The sequence below is a fragment of the Saimiri boliviensis genome, chromosome 1 (genome assembly GCF_048565385.1).
Source record: "Saimiri boliviensis isolate mSaiBol1 chromosome 1, mSaiBol1.pri, whole genome shotgun sequence".
NCBI classification, from domain to species: Eukaryota; Metazoa; Chordata; class Mammalia; order Primates; family Cebidae; genus Saimiri; species Saimiri boliviensis.
Window position 1 is genome coordinate 19,814,096 of NC_133449.1, and position 17,749 is coordinate 19,831,844.

The window sequence follows — 17,749 nt, forward strand, 5'->3', positions numbered from 1 at the left end:
TAAAAATAATAATAAAAATAAATAAACAAAATACAGATGGACAGAGCCATTTGGCAATAAAGAAAAGTCTATGCTAAAAACAGTACAACCAGAAAAGTCAATGAAGATAGAAACAGTACCCGAAGGGATACTACCTGAAGGATCAGTTTCTTATAAACATCATTTAAAAAAATTAACCTTCTTTTGACAATTCATAACATAAACCTTCAGGGATAAAACCTAAAAGAAGCCAGACAGCAGGGGCTCATGCCTGCTATCCCAGCACTTTGGGAGGAAGGATCACTTAAGCAGAGGAGTTTGAGACTAGCATGGGAAACATGGTGGGTTCCCATCTTTACAAAAAGTTTAAAAATTAGCCAAGCAAGGCAACACAGGTCTGTAGTCCCAGCTACTCAGGAGCTGAGAGCTGAGCCCAGGAGGCTGAGGTTGCAGTGAGCCATGTTCACACCACTGCACTCTGCTCTGGGTGACAGAGTGAGACCCTGTCTCAAAAGAAAAAGAAAAAGAAAAAGAACAAAAAAAGCCAGGTGCGGTGACTCACTCCTATAATCCCAGGACATTGGGAGACTGAGGCAGGTGGACTGCTTGAGCTCAGAAGTTCAAGACCAGCCTGGGCAACAAGGATAAACCCTGTCTCTACCAAAAATACAAAAATTAGCCAGATGTGGTAACAGGCGCTTATAGTCCCAGCTGCTAACGAGGCTGAGGTGGAAAGATCACCTGAGCTTGTGACGTTGAGGCTTTGGTGAGCTGTGATTGTGCCACCACACTCCAGCCTGAGTGACAAGAAGCCCTGCTACCCTGACAAGAAAAATAAATAAAAACAATAGGCTGGGAGCAGTGGCTCATGCCTGTAATCCCAGCACTTTGGGAGGCTGAGGTGAGAGGATCATCTGGGGTCAGGAGACCCTGGTCAGCCTAGCCAATGTGGTAAAACCACATCTCTACTAAAAACACAAAAAAATTGGCTGGGCATGGTGGCACGCGCCTGTAATCCCAGCTACCCAGGAGGCTGAGGCAGGAGAATTGCTTGAACCCAGAAGGCAGAGGTTGCAGTGAGCCAAGATCGCGCCACTGCACTCCAGCCTGGGAGACAGAGCAAAACTCTGTCTCAAAAAAAAAAAAGTTTTCAGCCGGGCGCGGTGGCTCAAGCCTGTAATCCCAGCACTTTGGGAGGCTGAGGTGGGTGGATCACGAGGTCAAGAGATTGAGACCATCCTGGTCAACTTGGTGAAACCCCGTCTCTACTAAAAATACAAAAAATTAGCTGGGCATGGTGGCATGTGCCACCATGTGCCTGTAATCCCAGCTACTCAGGAGGCTGAGGCAGGAGAATTGCCTGAACCCAGGAGGCGGAGGTTGCGGTGAGCCGAGATCGCGCCATTGCACTCCAGCCTGGGTAACAAGAGCGAAACTCCGTCTCAAAAAAAAAAAAAAAAAAGTTTTCCATTGTTTTAAAACAAAATTATTCATTTGATATGTTTTTTCTCCGTATTTTTGGAATGAAAAGTAAAGGTAGTATTTAAGATCTGAGAGCTAATGGAACACAAATACAGTAATACATTTGAGTCAAGATTAAAATAGTTTTTGCTGGAAACTTTTTTGAAGGAAGCCATGAGCTACGTCTGGCTTGTTTGTGAAAGATACAATACTTAGTAAACTACTGAGGCTCAAATTTCATAGTGCTAGCCAGTCATCATTTTATTAACTGTAATAATTTTCAAACGATTGCCATGTTTGTTAAAACAAAACATCCTCTTTTCAGTACCTGCATCCCTAAGAGATTAGTCATTATATCCTTTCTTTCAATCATTCAATCATTTACCCACTCATTACACAGTTGAAATATTGATACATTCTCTTGTATGCTAGGCAATGACGTGTATATGAAGAATCTGAGAACAAAACAGTCTGTACTCGAGAGTATAGGTTTAATAAAAGGTAATTAGAATAGAATAAAACAGCTTCAACAAAAATATAATCCATGATACTATGGGAACTGAAAGATGGGCATTCAAATCCAACAGAGCTTAAAGGAAAAAACAAAATTAAAGGAAAAAAAAGCAAAAATAAGAAAGATGAGCATCAATCCTTCCAAGTCAATACTACCAAAGGAAGTGTGTTTCTTGTTTATTTTTTTTGGTGGGAAGGGGCAGGGTCTCACTGTAGTGCCCAGTTGGTCTCAAACAGTTGCCAGACTTGACCTACTAAAGTTCTGTGATCAAAGATGGAAGTGATATTCCAGTTGATTATGAAGGGTTAAAAAAAGGTAACCAATGGGGAGGTGGGGTGATGGGACATTTCAGCTACAGAAACCAGGATGTTCAAATGCCAAGAAGTGCCAGAGAACATAAACCTGATATTCACAAGTAATGTGGTTCTGCTGAGTGGGAGTATGGTAAGTCTCCTGCAGTCATGGAAAGAGACTCTCTTAGAATAACAATTCCTTTAAAACAAGAAGGTGTTATGCATATTTGAATGTGTTTGGCATTCACTAAGTGTTAGGAAAACAAAATTCCATTCATTTCTAATTTTCTCATGTTTTCTATTAAAAGACAAACACTCATCTTCAAAATTTTATCAGTTGGGAGAGAAGTGGTACAAAAAAATTGACTTCGATCATAAATTTCACATTCTCCCTAACATCCATCTTGAAATAATCTCTCTTTGCCATGCTGTACTCAAGATGCTTTGCTTTTCAACACCTTAAAAAAACTTAGGTTGGCTGGGCACAGTGGCTCATGCCTTTAATCCCAGCACTTTGGAAGGCTGAGGCAGGTGAATTGTTTGAGCTCAGGAGTTCGAGACCAGCCTGGGCAACATGGTGAAACCCCATCTCTATCAAAAGTACAAAAATTAGACAGTTTTATAACTTGGTCTCAAAAAAAAAAAAAGATAAACAAAAATTTAAAAAACATCTTTGGTTCTGATTCTAGTAAAAAAAGTAATTGTGCATTCAACTTTTTTTTTTTTTTTTTTTTTTTTTTTGAGACGGAGTTTCGCCCTTATTACCCAGGCTGGAGTGCAATGGCGCGATCTCGGCTCACCGCAACCTCCGCCTCCTGGGCTCAGGCAATTCTCCTGCCTCAGCCTCCTGAGTAGCTGGGATTACAGGCACGTGCCACCATGCCCAGCTAATTTTTTGCACTTTTTTTAGTAGAGACGGGGTTTCACTATGTTGACCAGGATGGTCTCGATCTCTCGACCTCGTGATCCACCCGCCTCGGCCTCCCAAAGTGCTGGGATTACAGGCTTGAGCCACCGCGCCCGGCCCGCATTCAACTTTAAATAATGTCCATCAACCAAGTTATCAAGCACACATGCTCTCAGCAAGAAATATGCCATTTATAGGAAAGATGTATCCCAGTCAAAATTACTAAATATTTAAAATTATGAGTCTAATTTAATATAGGTTAATTCTAATTCAGAGAAATAAAAATTCCTTGAGGACAAGAGTCATATTTACCTCTGTATTCTCCAAACCTGGCATATTATGTATCACATATTAGTTGAACTCCAAGAAAATTTATGATGTTTTAAGATAATTTTTTTCTAAATTACTTGTTGCCAACATTTGCAACCTACTTTGTTGAAACCACCAACATTTTCCAGAATTTCCTTTTAGATTTTAGCTTTTTGGCCAATTATTTTAACAATAATGAAATTAAATACTATATAGAAGTTTTAAATCCTCTATTTTAGTGACTTAGAGAATAAGAAAATATCTTGTGATTTACACTGTAAAAAATAGCTGGGTAATTATCATCCAGAAATTTGTCTTCATTATTACTTTGGTCATTCTACGGAGCTTAAGCAAACTGCATTAACTTAATAAAAAAAAAGAAAATATTTGTAAAATACATGATCTATCTCTATACCTCTCAGATTTTACTAATAATCAGTAAAATGATATGCTAACTACTTTAATACAAAGATAGGCTGAACAAGGTGGCTCAAGTCTGAGGAAGGAGGATCACATGAGGGCAGAAGTTCTAGACCAGCTTGGGCAACACAGTAAGATCCTATCTCTACAAAAAAAATTTTTTTTTAATTAGCCAGATGTGGTCAGGCATGGTGGCTCACAGCCTAATCCCAGCACTTTGGAAGGCTGAGGTAGGCAGATCACCAGAGGTAAGAGTTCGAGACCATTCTGGACAACATGAAACCCCATCTCTACTAAAAATACGAAAATTAGCAGGGGGTGGTGGCAAGCACCTGTAATCCCAGCAACTCTGGAAGCTGAGGCAGGAGAATCGCTTGAACCTGGGAGGTGGGGGTTGCAGTGAGCCAAGACTGGGTTACTGCACCACAGCCTGGGTGACAGAGCAAGACTCTGTCTCGGGGGAAAAAAGAAATAGCCAGATGTGATGGTGTCAGCCTGTAGTCCCAGCTACTCAGGAGGAAGAGGCCGAAGGATATATTTAGCCCAGAAGTTCAAGACTGTAGTGAGCTAAGATCATGCCACTGCACTCCAGCCTAGACAATAGAGCAACACGCTATTAAAAAAAAAAAAAAAAAAAGAATTTAACTATGATCTTTAATTTGCCAGCACTGTCACTCTTGCATGTCATACTCGTTATACACCCGTTAATTTTCCCTTAACAGTTTCTTAGACCTAAGTCTCTCCCCACTACTTATGAAGTTGAAATCAAAAACATTTAAAGATCTGCTCCCTTTCTGGGAGCTATATCTTACCAAGTCTACTTCCTTCCTGGGTGCGGCAAATATCTAATAAAGCTAGGCTGGGCTGCAATTAGATAAATCAGTCATGATCATCTAGTACAACTTAAGACTAAACATTTCTATGGTTAAATTAATCTATCCTCCATTTTCAATTAAAAATCAGAATTTTATTATTTGTAAACTTTTATTCTAGATTGAGGAGGGGGGTATATGTGCAGGTTTGTTACACAGTTTAATTTGTTTCATGGGGGTTTGGTGTACAGATTATTTTGTCACTCAGGTACTAAAAATAGTATCTGATAGTTATTTTTTCTGATCCTCTCCCTCCTCCTACCCTCCACCTTCAAGTAGGCCCCCATGTCTGTTGTTCCCCTCTTTGCATCCCAGTGTTCTTATTATTCAGCTCCCACTTACAAATGAGAACATGTGGTATTTGGTTTTCTGTTCTTGAGTTAGTTTCCTAAAGGTAATGATCTCTAGCTCCATCCATGTTGCTGAAAAGAACACTATCTCAATCTTTTTTTTCATGGGTGCATAGTGTTCCACGGTGCCTATGTGCCACATTTTCTTTATCCAGCCTGCCATTGATGGGCATTTAGGTTGACTCCATGATTGTGCTATTATGCAATCGTGCTGCTATGAACATACATATATGTGTTGTCTTATGGTAGCACAATTTATAATCCTTAGGGTATATGCCCCAATAATGGGATTGCTGAGTTGAATGGTAATTCTGTTTTTACTTCTCTGAGGAATTGACACAATGCTTTTTCCACAATGGCTGAACTAATTTACACTCCCACTAGCAGTGTATAACCTCACCAGCACGTTATTTTTTTAGTAATGGCCACAGAATTTTACAATCAGTTAATTTAAAAAAAAATTTTAACAAAATCTTATTGTGACAAATACTTCTAAAATTACATTTCTTAGCTGCCATTGAGAAAATGTGCACAGATAGGGCTGGGTGCGGTGGCTCACGCCCATAATCCCAGCACTTTGGAAGGCCAAGGTAGAAGGACTGCATGAGCCCAGTTATTTGAGACCAGCCTGGACAACACAGTCAAACTCTACAAAAAAAAGCAAAAATTTGAAGACTGTCTGAAAAAAAGAAGGTGCATTATGACTTATAAATGCTAAATATATTAATAATTCTCACACATATACCAGTAACTTACGAGAAGTTCCCCATGCAGTCTCTCTCCATTCATCATCCCCAAGAAATATGCTTTTTTGTCCATCTTTTGTTGAATCATCAGGTTCCCAAAACTTTTTGGTAGGCAAAAGCTATTTGGAGGAATAATTACAGTTAAATTTTATTCTAAGTACAAAAAATTAATATATAAGAAGTCTCAGACATATCACTGATAAGTATACATTAGTTTTCAACGCTAATGAAAATTCAGAATGACCTATTTTCTAAGTTGTTTTGTTAATAGTAAATTAACTCCCCACTTACTTTTGTATACTGGTTCTATAATTCTAGACCTTAAAAAAGGAAAAAATCAAAAACTACTTCTGACTTTACTTTTCAAACATTTTTATTACAATGTTATTTAGATGTGTGTGTTTGTGTGTGTGACATAGCAAACCATTAACAAAAGCAAAACTTGAGAAAATGCATGGTGTGTAGAATACGGTGTGAGATGAAACAGATGTGGGAAAGTTAAAAGTTGATACTGGCAAAGCTAAAGGATGCTGGCAGATCAGATTATGAGAAGCCTTCAAAGCTGATGTTCTACTAAAGCAACAAAGAATAGAGAAAAGTTAGCAAAGGTAACACTATGTATTATAAAAAACTCAAGTTGCAAGTTGTAAGAAAAACAAATAGAAAGGGCAAGGAGATCAATTTAGGCAAATTACAGTAAGAGGGCCAAGAGAGTAAGAACTAAAAGAGGGTACTGGCAGAGACAGCAGAGAAAATAAAATGGATCTGAGAGGCACCCTGGAGTCCAAAGGATCTGAGTACAAATGGTGGGGAGAGTGAGTAGAAAGAATAAAACTTAAACAGGTAGAAAGGTAAATCGTAGGGGCTGGCCCAGCGGCTCACGAGGTCAAGAGATTGAGACCATTCTAGCCAACATGGTGAAACCCTGTCTCTACTAAAAATACAAAAATTAGCTGGGCGTGTCCCAGTTACTTGGGAAGCTGAGGCAGGAGAATCACTCTAACCCGGGAGGCAGAGGTTGCAGTGAGCCGAGATCATGCCACTGCACTCCAGCCTGGAGAGACTCCAACTCAAAAAAAAAAAAAAAAAAAAAAGGTAAATAACAGTGCTATTGACCAAAATAAGAAAACGTCAGGATAAGCAGCTTTGAAGGGAAGGTAAAAAATTCAATTTGGTCATGTTCCTGAATTACAGGTCTTTTGCTAAACTAAATATTTTAATTAAAAAATGAAACAAAACACTATTTTTTTTAAAAAAGTTTTTAAATGCTAGGATGGCCCTGGGCTGAAAATAATCTGTATTTATAAAGAGCAGACATGTTAAACAATAATTTGCTCTAACAAAGATCCCAGTAAGTAAACTTTAACTTCCTATTTTAAAAATCTTACCATAAAAGATTCATGTAAATAGTCAACCAAAATATAAATCTAATATTAATACTAAAGCATACTTGATATATTTAAATAACTGAACATTCATAGTTAAAACCCAAGTTAATCCCTTAAAAATACTGTATAAATAAGCCATTCCAAGCAGATGAAAATAATTCCTCAAAGAATAAAGCAATGCTTTTATCCCATACTTCATGAAGAAAAGGTTTCATTATCAAAAGAATAACAAGTAATCTAAAATAAAGCTGTAACAACTAATAAAAGATTTATCATAGACAAAGAAGTGGCTAAAACAGACTAATCTTATGAGGTAGTAAAAGTAATAGCACCCCTTTGAGACTATTCCAAAGTCTTTTGGGATTAAAGTTCTGGAAGTACCTTCATAGATTACTGCTTTAAAATGCAAATTACATATCTGGGCAGGGCAGGGAGGAAGTCTGTAAACCACTCACCAAGGGTGTCTACTTTGACCAAGCACTATACTATGCATATCTTCATTTTCAAACAGTTAGAAGTTTTCACGCACAGAAAAATTAAATAGTTGAAATTTAACATTCTACCAAAGGACTTCACTGATATTTTTAAAACTATTTGCTCTGACATTTTAGATACTGACTCAAATACTTTTAGGAAACCTTAGACTAGCCAGTGACTAAGAATAGGTTAAAAGGAACCAAATGTAGGACAAGGCAACAATTCAGGATAGAACAGTTAAAGGGGTGGGGTGGGGGGGGGAATGTTAAACAATGTATTGATTAGAACAGTAATAAAAATAAAAGATTTGCCCCTGGAGAGTCTTTTACTGTAGTAGAAATAGCAACCATACATTACAGAAAACAAAATTAAGAAACTGTTAAGATCTGTAAAATACATTATCCAATACCACTTCATGTCAGTTCCTTACTTCACAAACTCTAAAGGAAGGTCAGGCAACTCAGTGTTTCTTATCAATCTGCTCTTCTATCCTAACTCCAGTATGTTTGAGTGAATACACAGTGTCTTTTCCTTCAAAAGTATTTATGGCTTGCCCTCTCCATTTCCAAAGAAATCAATCAGCACTCAGGCACACCTTATCAAAATAAAGAAAGAAAACTCCCACTCTGGCATTTACTTCTATACTTCGGATTTTTAAAACTGTTATGTAAAATCCCTAAACCAAATAAACATAATCCAAAGGCTTAAAAGGATTTAAAAGCTAAATTATGTTTTAAATTAAGGTATTTATATAACTTATAATCCAAACTGAAATACTTTTGTGAAAAGAGATGCTATTAATAATTATGCCATGACAAGATATAGATTCTGAACTGTCCTGGGCATGTAAAGTCATAATGTAAAGTCACTCTACTTACAATGGAAGTTCAAAAGAGGCAATAACAGATCCTCAAAACTAAGTTGTAGCAGGGAGCGGGGACTCACCACTGTGGGAGGTGACAGGATGGCTTGAGCCCAGGGACTAGAGACCAGCCTGGCCAACATTGTGAGACCCTGTCTCTTTTTAAAAATAAAATAATTTTAAAAAATAAATAATATAAAATTAATTAGCCAGGTGTGGTGGCGTGCACCTGCAGTCCCAGCTACTTAGGAGGGTAAGATGGGAGGACAGAATGAGCCTGGGAGGTCAAGGCTGCAGTGAGCTATAATTAGCTGAGGCAGGCAGACTGCTTGAGCTCATAAGTTTGAGACCAGCCTGGGTAACATGGTGAAAAACCATCTAGACCAAAAAATACAAAAAAATTAGCCAGGAGTGGTGGCATACACCTATAGTCCCAGCTACTGGGGAGGCTGATACAGGAGGATCGCTTGAGGCCAGGGAGCAGAGGTTTCAGTAAGTCCAGATAGCGCCACTGCACTCCAGCTTGGACCAGAGAGCAAGATTCTGTCTCCAAAAGCAAAACAACAACAACAAACATCCTAAGTTGCATAGAGGACAAAACAAGGTAACTCCACAGAACACAAAAATGGTGCTTTTCCAGACTTTAATCTTTTCTGTTAATGAAAGATATTAATACTTTTATTTTCTCAACTCATACTACTTTCCCAAATCTCCATTCTTAATATCCCTTGGTATCACCAGCAAACATTACTAAATGTTGTCACTTCCAACAGGATGCAGTACTGCAAACAGTCAAGACTGCCCTGAGTTCAAACTGCTCTTTAAGCACTATTATGTGGCTTTGGACTAGTTTTAATTATCCTTTTCTGAGCTTCAGTTTCCTCACCTGTAAACTGCTTAGCACGGCATCTAGTACACAGCAGACCCATAAATATTAGGTATCTTCACTACCAACAGTATGAATCCCTTAATGTTATCAAACATGACTTAACTTACTGACCCACAACATTCAACTGATTACTTCAAAGATTATATTATTCACTATACTGATTTTGTCTATAGCTGTTTGACTTCTTTTCTCTTGAGACAGTTTGACTATCCTAGGGGAGGGATGAAAGCCCACTATTTAGGAAGAACGGCTGCCTACTATAGTCACTTTTGTGTTAAAAAAAAAAAAACAAAAAAAAAAACTGACCAAAGTTACATATGCAGCTGGTAAATGTTAACAACGGGATTTGAACTCACATTACTTAATTCTAAGGCCCTTCTCTTTATACTTAACTATTATAAAAGGTAGTTATTTTAAATCATATTTTAATTCATCATGATTTCTGAAAATTTCCAGTATTATTTTCTAGAGATACGGCCTAGAAAAAAAAAAAAAAAATCCAGTATTAAATCACCACTGATTTAATAATAAGGGAATAAGGAAAAAATAAAAACGCTTAAAATATTATCATGATGGGTCGGGTGTGGTGGCTCACTAGAGGTTAGCAGTTCAAGACCAGCTTGGCCAACATGGTAAACCCCTGTCTCTACTAAAAACAAAAAATTTTCTGGGAGTGGTGGCACGTAATCCTAGCTACTTGGGAGGTTGAGGCAGGAGAATCACTTGAACCCAGGAGGCGGAGGTTGCAGTGAGCCAATATCATGCCACTGCACTCCAGCGCCTGGGCAACAAGGACAAAACTCCGTTTCAAAAAAAAAAAAAAAAAATTATCATGATATTCTTCCTATTACAGTGGGTAAAGTTTAAGATAGAATTGTTAAGATAGAGATTATGTAGACAAACTACTACGATCAGCTATTGAAACAGTATTTGAAATGGCTGGTTTCCATTCCAGTTATCCCTAGGAGCTTATTAAAGCAAGAGCACTTGAGAGATGTGATTCATACAAAAAGTTGTTACTATTTTTAAAGTCACTAAGTCATACTCAAGGTCATAATACTAGTGAGAGATCTATGAGAAAACACAAGTCCCCTTACTCCCCTACCTAGTAAGTCTTCCATTTCACTGCACTACATACAATCTTAGTACACAGATTTTCTTTAATTCTTTCTTTATATATTATGGTGTTGGAAAGACAGGAGAAAGCACTGTTTATCATAGTAAGCTATAAAGATATTCTCAAAATAAAATACATTAACTCAGTGATTTAAAGTTAGACTCTGGGCCGGGCGCGGTGGCTCAAGCCTGTAATTCCAGCACTTTGGGAGGCCAAGGCGGGTGGATCATGAGGTCAAGAGATCGAGACCATCCTGGTCAACATGGTGAAACCCTGTCTCTACTAAAAATACAAAAAATTAGCTGGGCGTGGTGGCACATGCCTGTAATCTCAGCTACTCAGGAGGCTGAGGCAGGAGAATTGCCTGAACCCAGGAGGCGGAGGTTGCGGTGAGCCGAGATCGCGCCATTGCACTCCAGCCTGGGTAACAAGAGCGAAACTCCGCCTCAAAAAAAAAAAAAAAAAAAAAAAAAAAGTTAGACTCTGAATTTTTTGAACAATTTCAGACAGGACCCTCTTTCTTGTTATTTAAAAAATAAACAGAAACCCAGCTATATATGCCCCAACAACCATGAGAAGTTAATAGGTATGAGCCTGTGCAGTGTGCCTGACTCAACACTACACTAAAGAAGCAGAGCTCAATCTCCTATGGATAGTTTTACTCTTTTTAAGCCACATGACATATGCAAATCAGTAGGTCTTTCAACAGAAACATGCTATCAGGGTAAAAACAGAGAGGGCAAGTTTATGAATAGATGAGTACAAATCTGTTCTTATTTTTGGATGCCTTCTGATAGGGGTCAGTAAAGACATCATGATCTACGAAACACAGTAAATTTGAAATCAGTTCTACATGTAAATGCAACACTTTGTACATAAGAGATTTACAACACCTAAGACACAGTAAGCAAAAACTATTTTTAAAGAAAGTCAAGATGAGGGCAATCTATTTAAAAAGAGTTTTGCATTTAAAAAAAAAAAAAGCATTTTTAGAAAACCTAAGAGCCAGAAACTGAAGGCTGCTTTTAATTTATTCTAATGAATGAACTCTGGGATATAACAAAAACAAAAACACCTCACCTGTCAGGAAAGGAGGAGAAGACTGGTGAGAGAGAGACAGGCAAAGAAGGAAATCCCAGAAGGTTCCTTGCTGCCTGTGAGATGAGGAAAGATAGAAAGGCTTGTGGGAGAGAGAACCCAGAGACAGAAATCTCAGTAGGTTTCTTAGCTGTCTCTTTGAGATGATAGTATTAGTGTTTAAACTGTTAAGAGATAAAACCAATGAAAACATCTTATTTTAAAATATATTTTTACTAGATAAAGGTCACAGATACACTGATGTGCTGCTATCCACCAAGTAGCAGGCAGTCTAAACCCTCGTCACTTTCACTCTGCGTATCTGACATGTCCAATAAGAAAGCCTGGATTTAACCTTTTTTCTATTAACATACCATTCAACCCAGCTGCTCTTTTCCAAAACCCTCAAATACCCTTCCTCCATCCCCCAAATAACTAAACTCTTTCAACCAGTTTCTGATCATGACTTTTGATGTGCAAAGATACCTTTAGAATTATTAATTATTATTTAGAAAGGGTGAAAAAAACACCAATTTGAAAACATATATACAATATACATCTAAGAAGTGACACAGGGAGTCTAAAATTAATGTAGGGGTATGACTTTACTTGTTCTTAAAGAATTATCAGCAAGTTCAAATTTGTCACAGACAAGAAGGTTGAAGCACTGTTCAACACTGCTTTTAAGATATATTATTCTGCTTCCTAAAGACCAAAGAAAACTAGTGGACAGGAAAGAATAAACGCCCTTTTCATCTGCCTCTTATTTGCCAATAGCATAAATAATGCCTAACCAGATATTGCACTGCAGTGAAGCTATAGATTTTGTTTAACAACAACAAAAAAAATTCCATTTCTTTCATTTTTCTTAGGGCCGAAAATTTTACCTTATGCACTGGACTAACAAGTTTATTTTGGCAATACTTAAGCTTAAGCACCTTAACTCACCCTTAAATCAGTCCTCTGAAAATGACAAACTCTTTGGAAAACGCTGTTCTGAAGAAGGGGAGGGTTAGCTAGCTGCAAGGTGCCCTCTTGTGGCCCAAAGGAGAGACTTGGACTCTTTTCTGCATCTGAAGAGCACAGCATTGGATGGAGTGAGTCTCATGAAGGTCTCTATTCTACCAAAGTAAAATAATCTCCAGGAGCAAGCAGTTAATTACACATCTTAGGTCTGTCGCTGTTATCTTCTATTAACAAACTCTATGTTAGTAGTACAGAACACAACAAAAATAGATGTCACCACAAGAGTTTCCATAATCAGTTCTCTAAGTATTCATTAGCTATATGAAAACCTAAGTATTTGATGCCTTAAAATACGTAATGATGAGGTTTACTTTGGTATCCCAAAGAAAATCACAGATTAACAAGAATGATAAAATCCATTAAGAAATGTAAAGTATCTACTATGCTAAGCATTCAAAGCTAATAATTTACAGGGGAGACAAGTATAAAACAAATTGTAACCAGCAATACAATAAAAGTCTGTATAAAGAACTAGAAGTCAGATGAAGTGCTTAATTCTAAGGCAGACAGCAGCTAGACAATAGATACATCTCAGTAAAGTCTTTAGAAGATTAGAAGTCTGTTAAGCAAACAGTTTTGGGTGAACAAGAGATTTTTGGAAGGGCGAATAGCAAACAAGTATGGCTACAGCAAACACAGCATACATATATAAAACAGCAGAACAAGGCTAAAGTTTTTTTTTTTTTTTTTGATCAAAGCTAATTATAGTTCATTACCAAAATACAAGAAATTATCTCACCAAGTCAATCAAATCACCTAGACACAAATAATCACATTAAAAATTACTGCTAAAAGTTTTTTTTTTTTAAGTCAAAAATCACAACAGAATTGTACAATCTGAAACTGAAACCCCTCCATATAGTCTGAAAGATATGACCACTATTTCCAGGAAGGTTAATGGTTAAAAAAAATAAGTGGTTAAAAAAAATAAGTTTCAATGGCTCAAAATAAAATGAGATATAAATCTTAGTATTTGTAAACATTTACCTCTCCCATTCCCCGAGATTCTAATGCAAGAGCTTGAAAATCATGATTCATTTCATCCACAGATCAAACCTGTTGAAAAACAAAAACAAAAATTAGTACAAAGAAATGTTTAAACAGATTTCTTCAACTATTTTTATTAATACTATATTGCTACTATGGCTAATATTAGCATGGTCAGAGATAGGGAAGCACTGATTTCTCTATGAAGGCAGGTTTTCCCACACAGAGTTCATGATAGCAATCTACCTTAAAACCTGTGGAAAAACATGAGGTCAAGGATTCTTGAATTATTCTGTGTGCCAACGACTATGTGAAGGCAATGAAAAACTAAAGCCCAGAAAACGGAGAACAGTCTACGCTTTAAAGAAAGGTCTAGCACAGAGTAAGGTTTTTTTTTTTTTTTCCCCCCCCCCCAAAAAACAGCATTTCTGCCTGAGGGAAGGCCTGAATGTGGAACAGGGTCCTTAAATTCTTTTAAGAACCAAGCCTTAATGGCCTTAAGAACCAACAGATAGAGTCTGGAGCAACCAGAGCTGCTGGAAGTAAGAAGGGGAATCCCAGAAAGAACATACCATGTCCTGTGTATGAATTACACTGGGATCTTTAGATGACCCCTGAACTGCACATATGTGGGACAGACACCAAGGAGCTCAATTAAGGCTAAAAGAATTGAGCAGAAATCTCTGCTGCTGATGACCACAAAAGTCACAGAAATTTGGAGGCTGAGTCCCAACAAAACCCAACATTTGGCTAGGTGCAGTGGCTCACACCTATGATCCCAGCACTTTGGGAGGCCGAGGTGGGCGATCACTTCAGGTCAGGAGTTTGACACCAGCCTGGCCAGTATGGTGAAACCCTGTATCTACTAAATACACAAAAATTAGCTGAGTGTGGTGGCAGGTGCCTGTAAAACCAGCTACTCAGGAGGCTGAAGCAGAAGAATGGCTTGAACCCGGAAGGTGGAGGTTGCAGAGCCCTAGCTACTCAAGGAAGCAGGAGAATCGCTTGATCCTGGGAAGCGGAGGTTACAGTGAGCCAAAATTGCACCACTGCACTCCAGTCTGGGCGTCACAGAGAGACTCCGTCTCAGACAAACACACAAAAAAGCCAACAATCTCCAAAGAACAGAAACATAGCAGAATCTAGAGCTTCTCCAATACGTCAATCATGAAGTTTGGAATATAATCTGTAATAACTAGACAGATGAGAAAAAAAAAATGTGACCTAAAGGAAAAAGTCAATTAATAAAGAACCACTCTAAGATGATCCAGGTTAGAATTTGCAGACAGCAATCCTAAAGCAACTACTGCAACTGTGTTCAAAGATATAAGGAAAAATATGTTCCTAAGGAATGAACAAATATAAAATTTCAGCAAAGAAAGAGAAACTACAAAAATAGCCAATTCTAAAACTGAAAAAAATCTTTTAAAATTTCACTGAATGCACTTAGCAGATTGTAAAACAAAAGGGTCAGTAAACCTGAAAACATATCAACAAGATTTCTGATTTGAAAAACAAATAAGAAAAAAGTGGAAAAAAGTGAACAGAGCTTCAGTGACCTATAGAATGTCAAAGCCAAATAAAACAGAGATGACTTTCTAAATTGAAAATGTTGTATTTAGGAAGCAAGAACCTAATTTTGGTGTGGTGGCTCACACCTATAATCCCAGCACTTTGCGAGGTTGAGGCGGGTGGATTACCTGAGCTCAGGAATTAAGAGATCAGCCTGAGCAACATGGTAAGATTCTGCTTTTAGAAGAAATTAAAAAACTAGCTGGGCATGGTGGTACATGCATGTGGTCCCAGCTACTCGGGAGGTTGAGGTGGGACTACTGCTTGAGACCAAGTGGTCAAGGCTACAGTAGTAAGCCATGATTGTGCCACTATACTCCAACCTGGGCAGCAGAGCAAGACCCTGTCTCAAAAAAAAAAAAAAAAAAAAAAGGTAAGACCTAATGTTCTCCATATGGTCCTATTTGGTCATAGAATGACCAACATGGTAAAACAATGTCTCTACAAAAAATACAAAAGTTAGCCTGTCATGATGGTTCATGCCTATAGCCACAGCTACTTGCGAGGATGAGGTGGGAGGATCGCTTGAGCCCGGGAAGTCAAGGCTGCAACGAGCCATGAGTGTGCCACTGTACCCCAGACTGGGTAACAGAATAGGGAGGGAGGGAGGGAAAAAAGGAGAGGAGAGGAGGAGGAGAGGAGGAGGGGGGGAGGAGGAGGAGGAGGAGGAGGAGGAGGAGGAGGAGGAGGAGGAAGAGGAGGAGAGGGGAGAGGAGGGCAGGAGAGGGGAGGGGAGGGGAGGGAAGAGAAAAACGAAAAGAAAGAGAAAGTGAGGGCGGAGGGAGGGAAGGGAAAGGGAAGGAAGAAAGAAAGAGAAAGAAGAGGGTAGGAAAGAAAACAATGTAATTTGGAGCACATATATACCGACTGGATGGTCTTGTGTACGTCTGAAGAACAAACAGAAGGCTGAAAGTTATTAGAGAAATGTTATATAGACTGTTTGGACAGACTGGTACTAGAAAAGCTTTTGAGAACTGGCAAGCTCTGACTGGTGAGTGATTGTGGTAGACGAAGCCAGTCTCAGAGTCATGGCAAGCTGTTTCAGGTGCTACTAGGTAAAACTGGTCTTAGGGTTACAGAGGGCCATTTCTACAGCTGAGCTCGCTGAAAATTTAATTTTTGGCGCAGATGTTAAGTGCTCAAGTGCCTTTTTCCTCTGGACCCTAGATTTTGATTTAGTTGGGTGTTACAAGAATGACCTAACATGTATAATTTTCACAGGAACAATACCAAAAGGTGTAACTTACATATAACTGGAGTTCGAGGAATGACCAGGGTGGTAAAAACATTGAAGAAACAATGGCCAAAAATCTCTCCAAATTTTGTGAGAGTCAAATTTACAGATTTAAGAAGCTCCATGAACCCCAGAAGAGAGACCAAAAAAAAAAAAGGCTGGGCATGGTAGCTCACAACCTCTAATCCAAGCACTTTGGAGGCCAAGGCAGGTGGATCACCTGAGGTCGGGTGTTCAAGACCAGCCTGACCAACATGGTGCCCCATCTTAAAAAAAAAAAAGACAGAAAAAGAAAAAGAAAAAAAAAAACCCACACTACACTCATTATAAAAACTGAAAATCAAAGATATAAAAGTCCTCAAGATCACCAGAAGAAAACAACATATTTCATAAAGAGGAACAGTAGTATATGAATGACTGCTAACTAGAACCAGAAACAATGGGACCCAGAACATAAAGGTCAAGATTTTAAAGTGCTGAAAGGCATGTCAATCCACACTTTTATACCTGCTAAAAATATCATCTTAGAATAAAGGCTGAAAGACTGTAATACTGGTAAAACGTAATTTTGGCCTTTGTCCATTTCCTAGCAAAAAGCTCCTAAAACCTCTGGAATGTCTGGAGTGATGGGTGTTTTCTGTATTATGTATGATAATAGGCTGACTGACTACTGGGGGTTTGGGGGACTGGTTGCCAGGGGAACCATCCTTTTGATTACAGAGTCTGAACTTTCAGTTCCCCCTTCCGCTTCCAGAGAGGAACTGAAGACTTAGTTGATCACCAAGGACTTTAACGCCTACATAATGAAGTGAGGCTTCTGCAAAATTCCAAAAGGTCTGAGTTCTGGGAGCTTACAGAGAGCTGAACTCTTGGAGGTTCCTGGAGATCATACCTCACTCTAATATATCTCTTCCATCTGGCTATTCTCAACGGTATCCTTTGTAATATCCTTTATAATAAATGCGTAAATGTAGTAATGTGTTTCCCTGAGTTCTGTGACTACTCTAGCAAATTAATTGACCAAAGAAGGTCAGAGGAACACCTGATTTATAGCCAGTCCGTCAGAAGTCTAGGTGACAACCTACGACTTCCGACTAGTGTCTGAAGTAGGAGGGACAGTCTTATAAACCTTAGCCCTCAATATGTGGGAGCTGATGCTCTCTCTAGGGAGATAGAGGACAGAAATGAGTTAGAGGACCAGCTGGTGTCCACTGGAGAATTTGCTGCTGCAGAACTGACTGCTTGATTAGTGTATACATGTGGGGTTAT

The 17,749-nt window shown here is 38.5% G+C and overlaps 1 protein-coding gene across 22 annotated transcripts in view; it reads right to left on the minus strand.

Moving 5' to 3' along the window:
* Positions 1-17,749, minus strand: part of PUM2 (pumilio RNA binding family member 2) — a 115,516-nt gene that overhangs the window by 77,892 nt on the left and 19,875 nt on the right. For 13 of the 22 annotated variants that reach the window (XM_074394503.1, XM_074394457.1, XM_074394500.1 and 10 more), the window contains 2 exons: positions 13,675-13,743; positions 5,862-5,970 (listed from right to left, as the gene is read on the minus strand). In XM_074394503.1, coding sequence (XP_074250604.1) covers positions 5,862-5,970; positions 13,675-13,725 — 160 coding nt within the window. In that variant the 5' untranslated portion in view covers positions 13,726-13,743. Of the gene's footprint in view, positions 1-5,850; positions 5,971-11,664; positions 11,739-12,609; positions 12,735-13,674; positions 13,744-17,749 lie in introns of those variants that run through there. The other 9 variants (XM_074394516.1, XM_074394443.1, XM_074394484.1 and 6 more) reach the window with 4 other exon arrangements.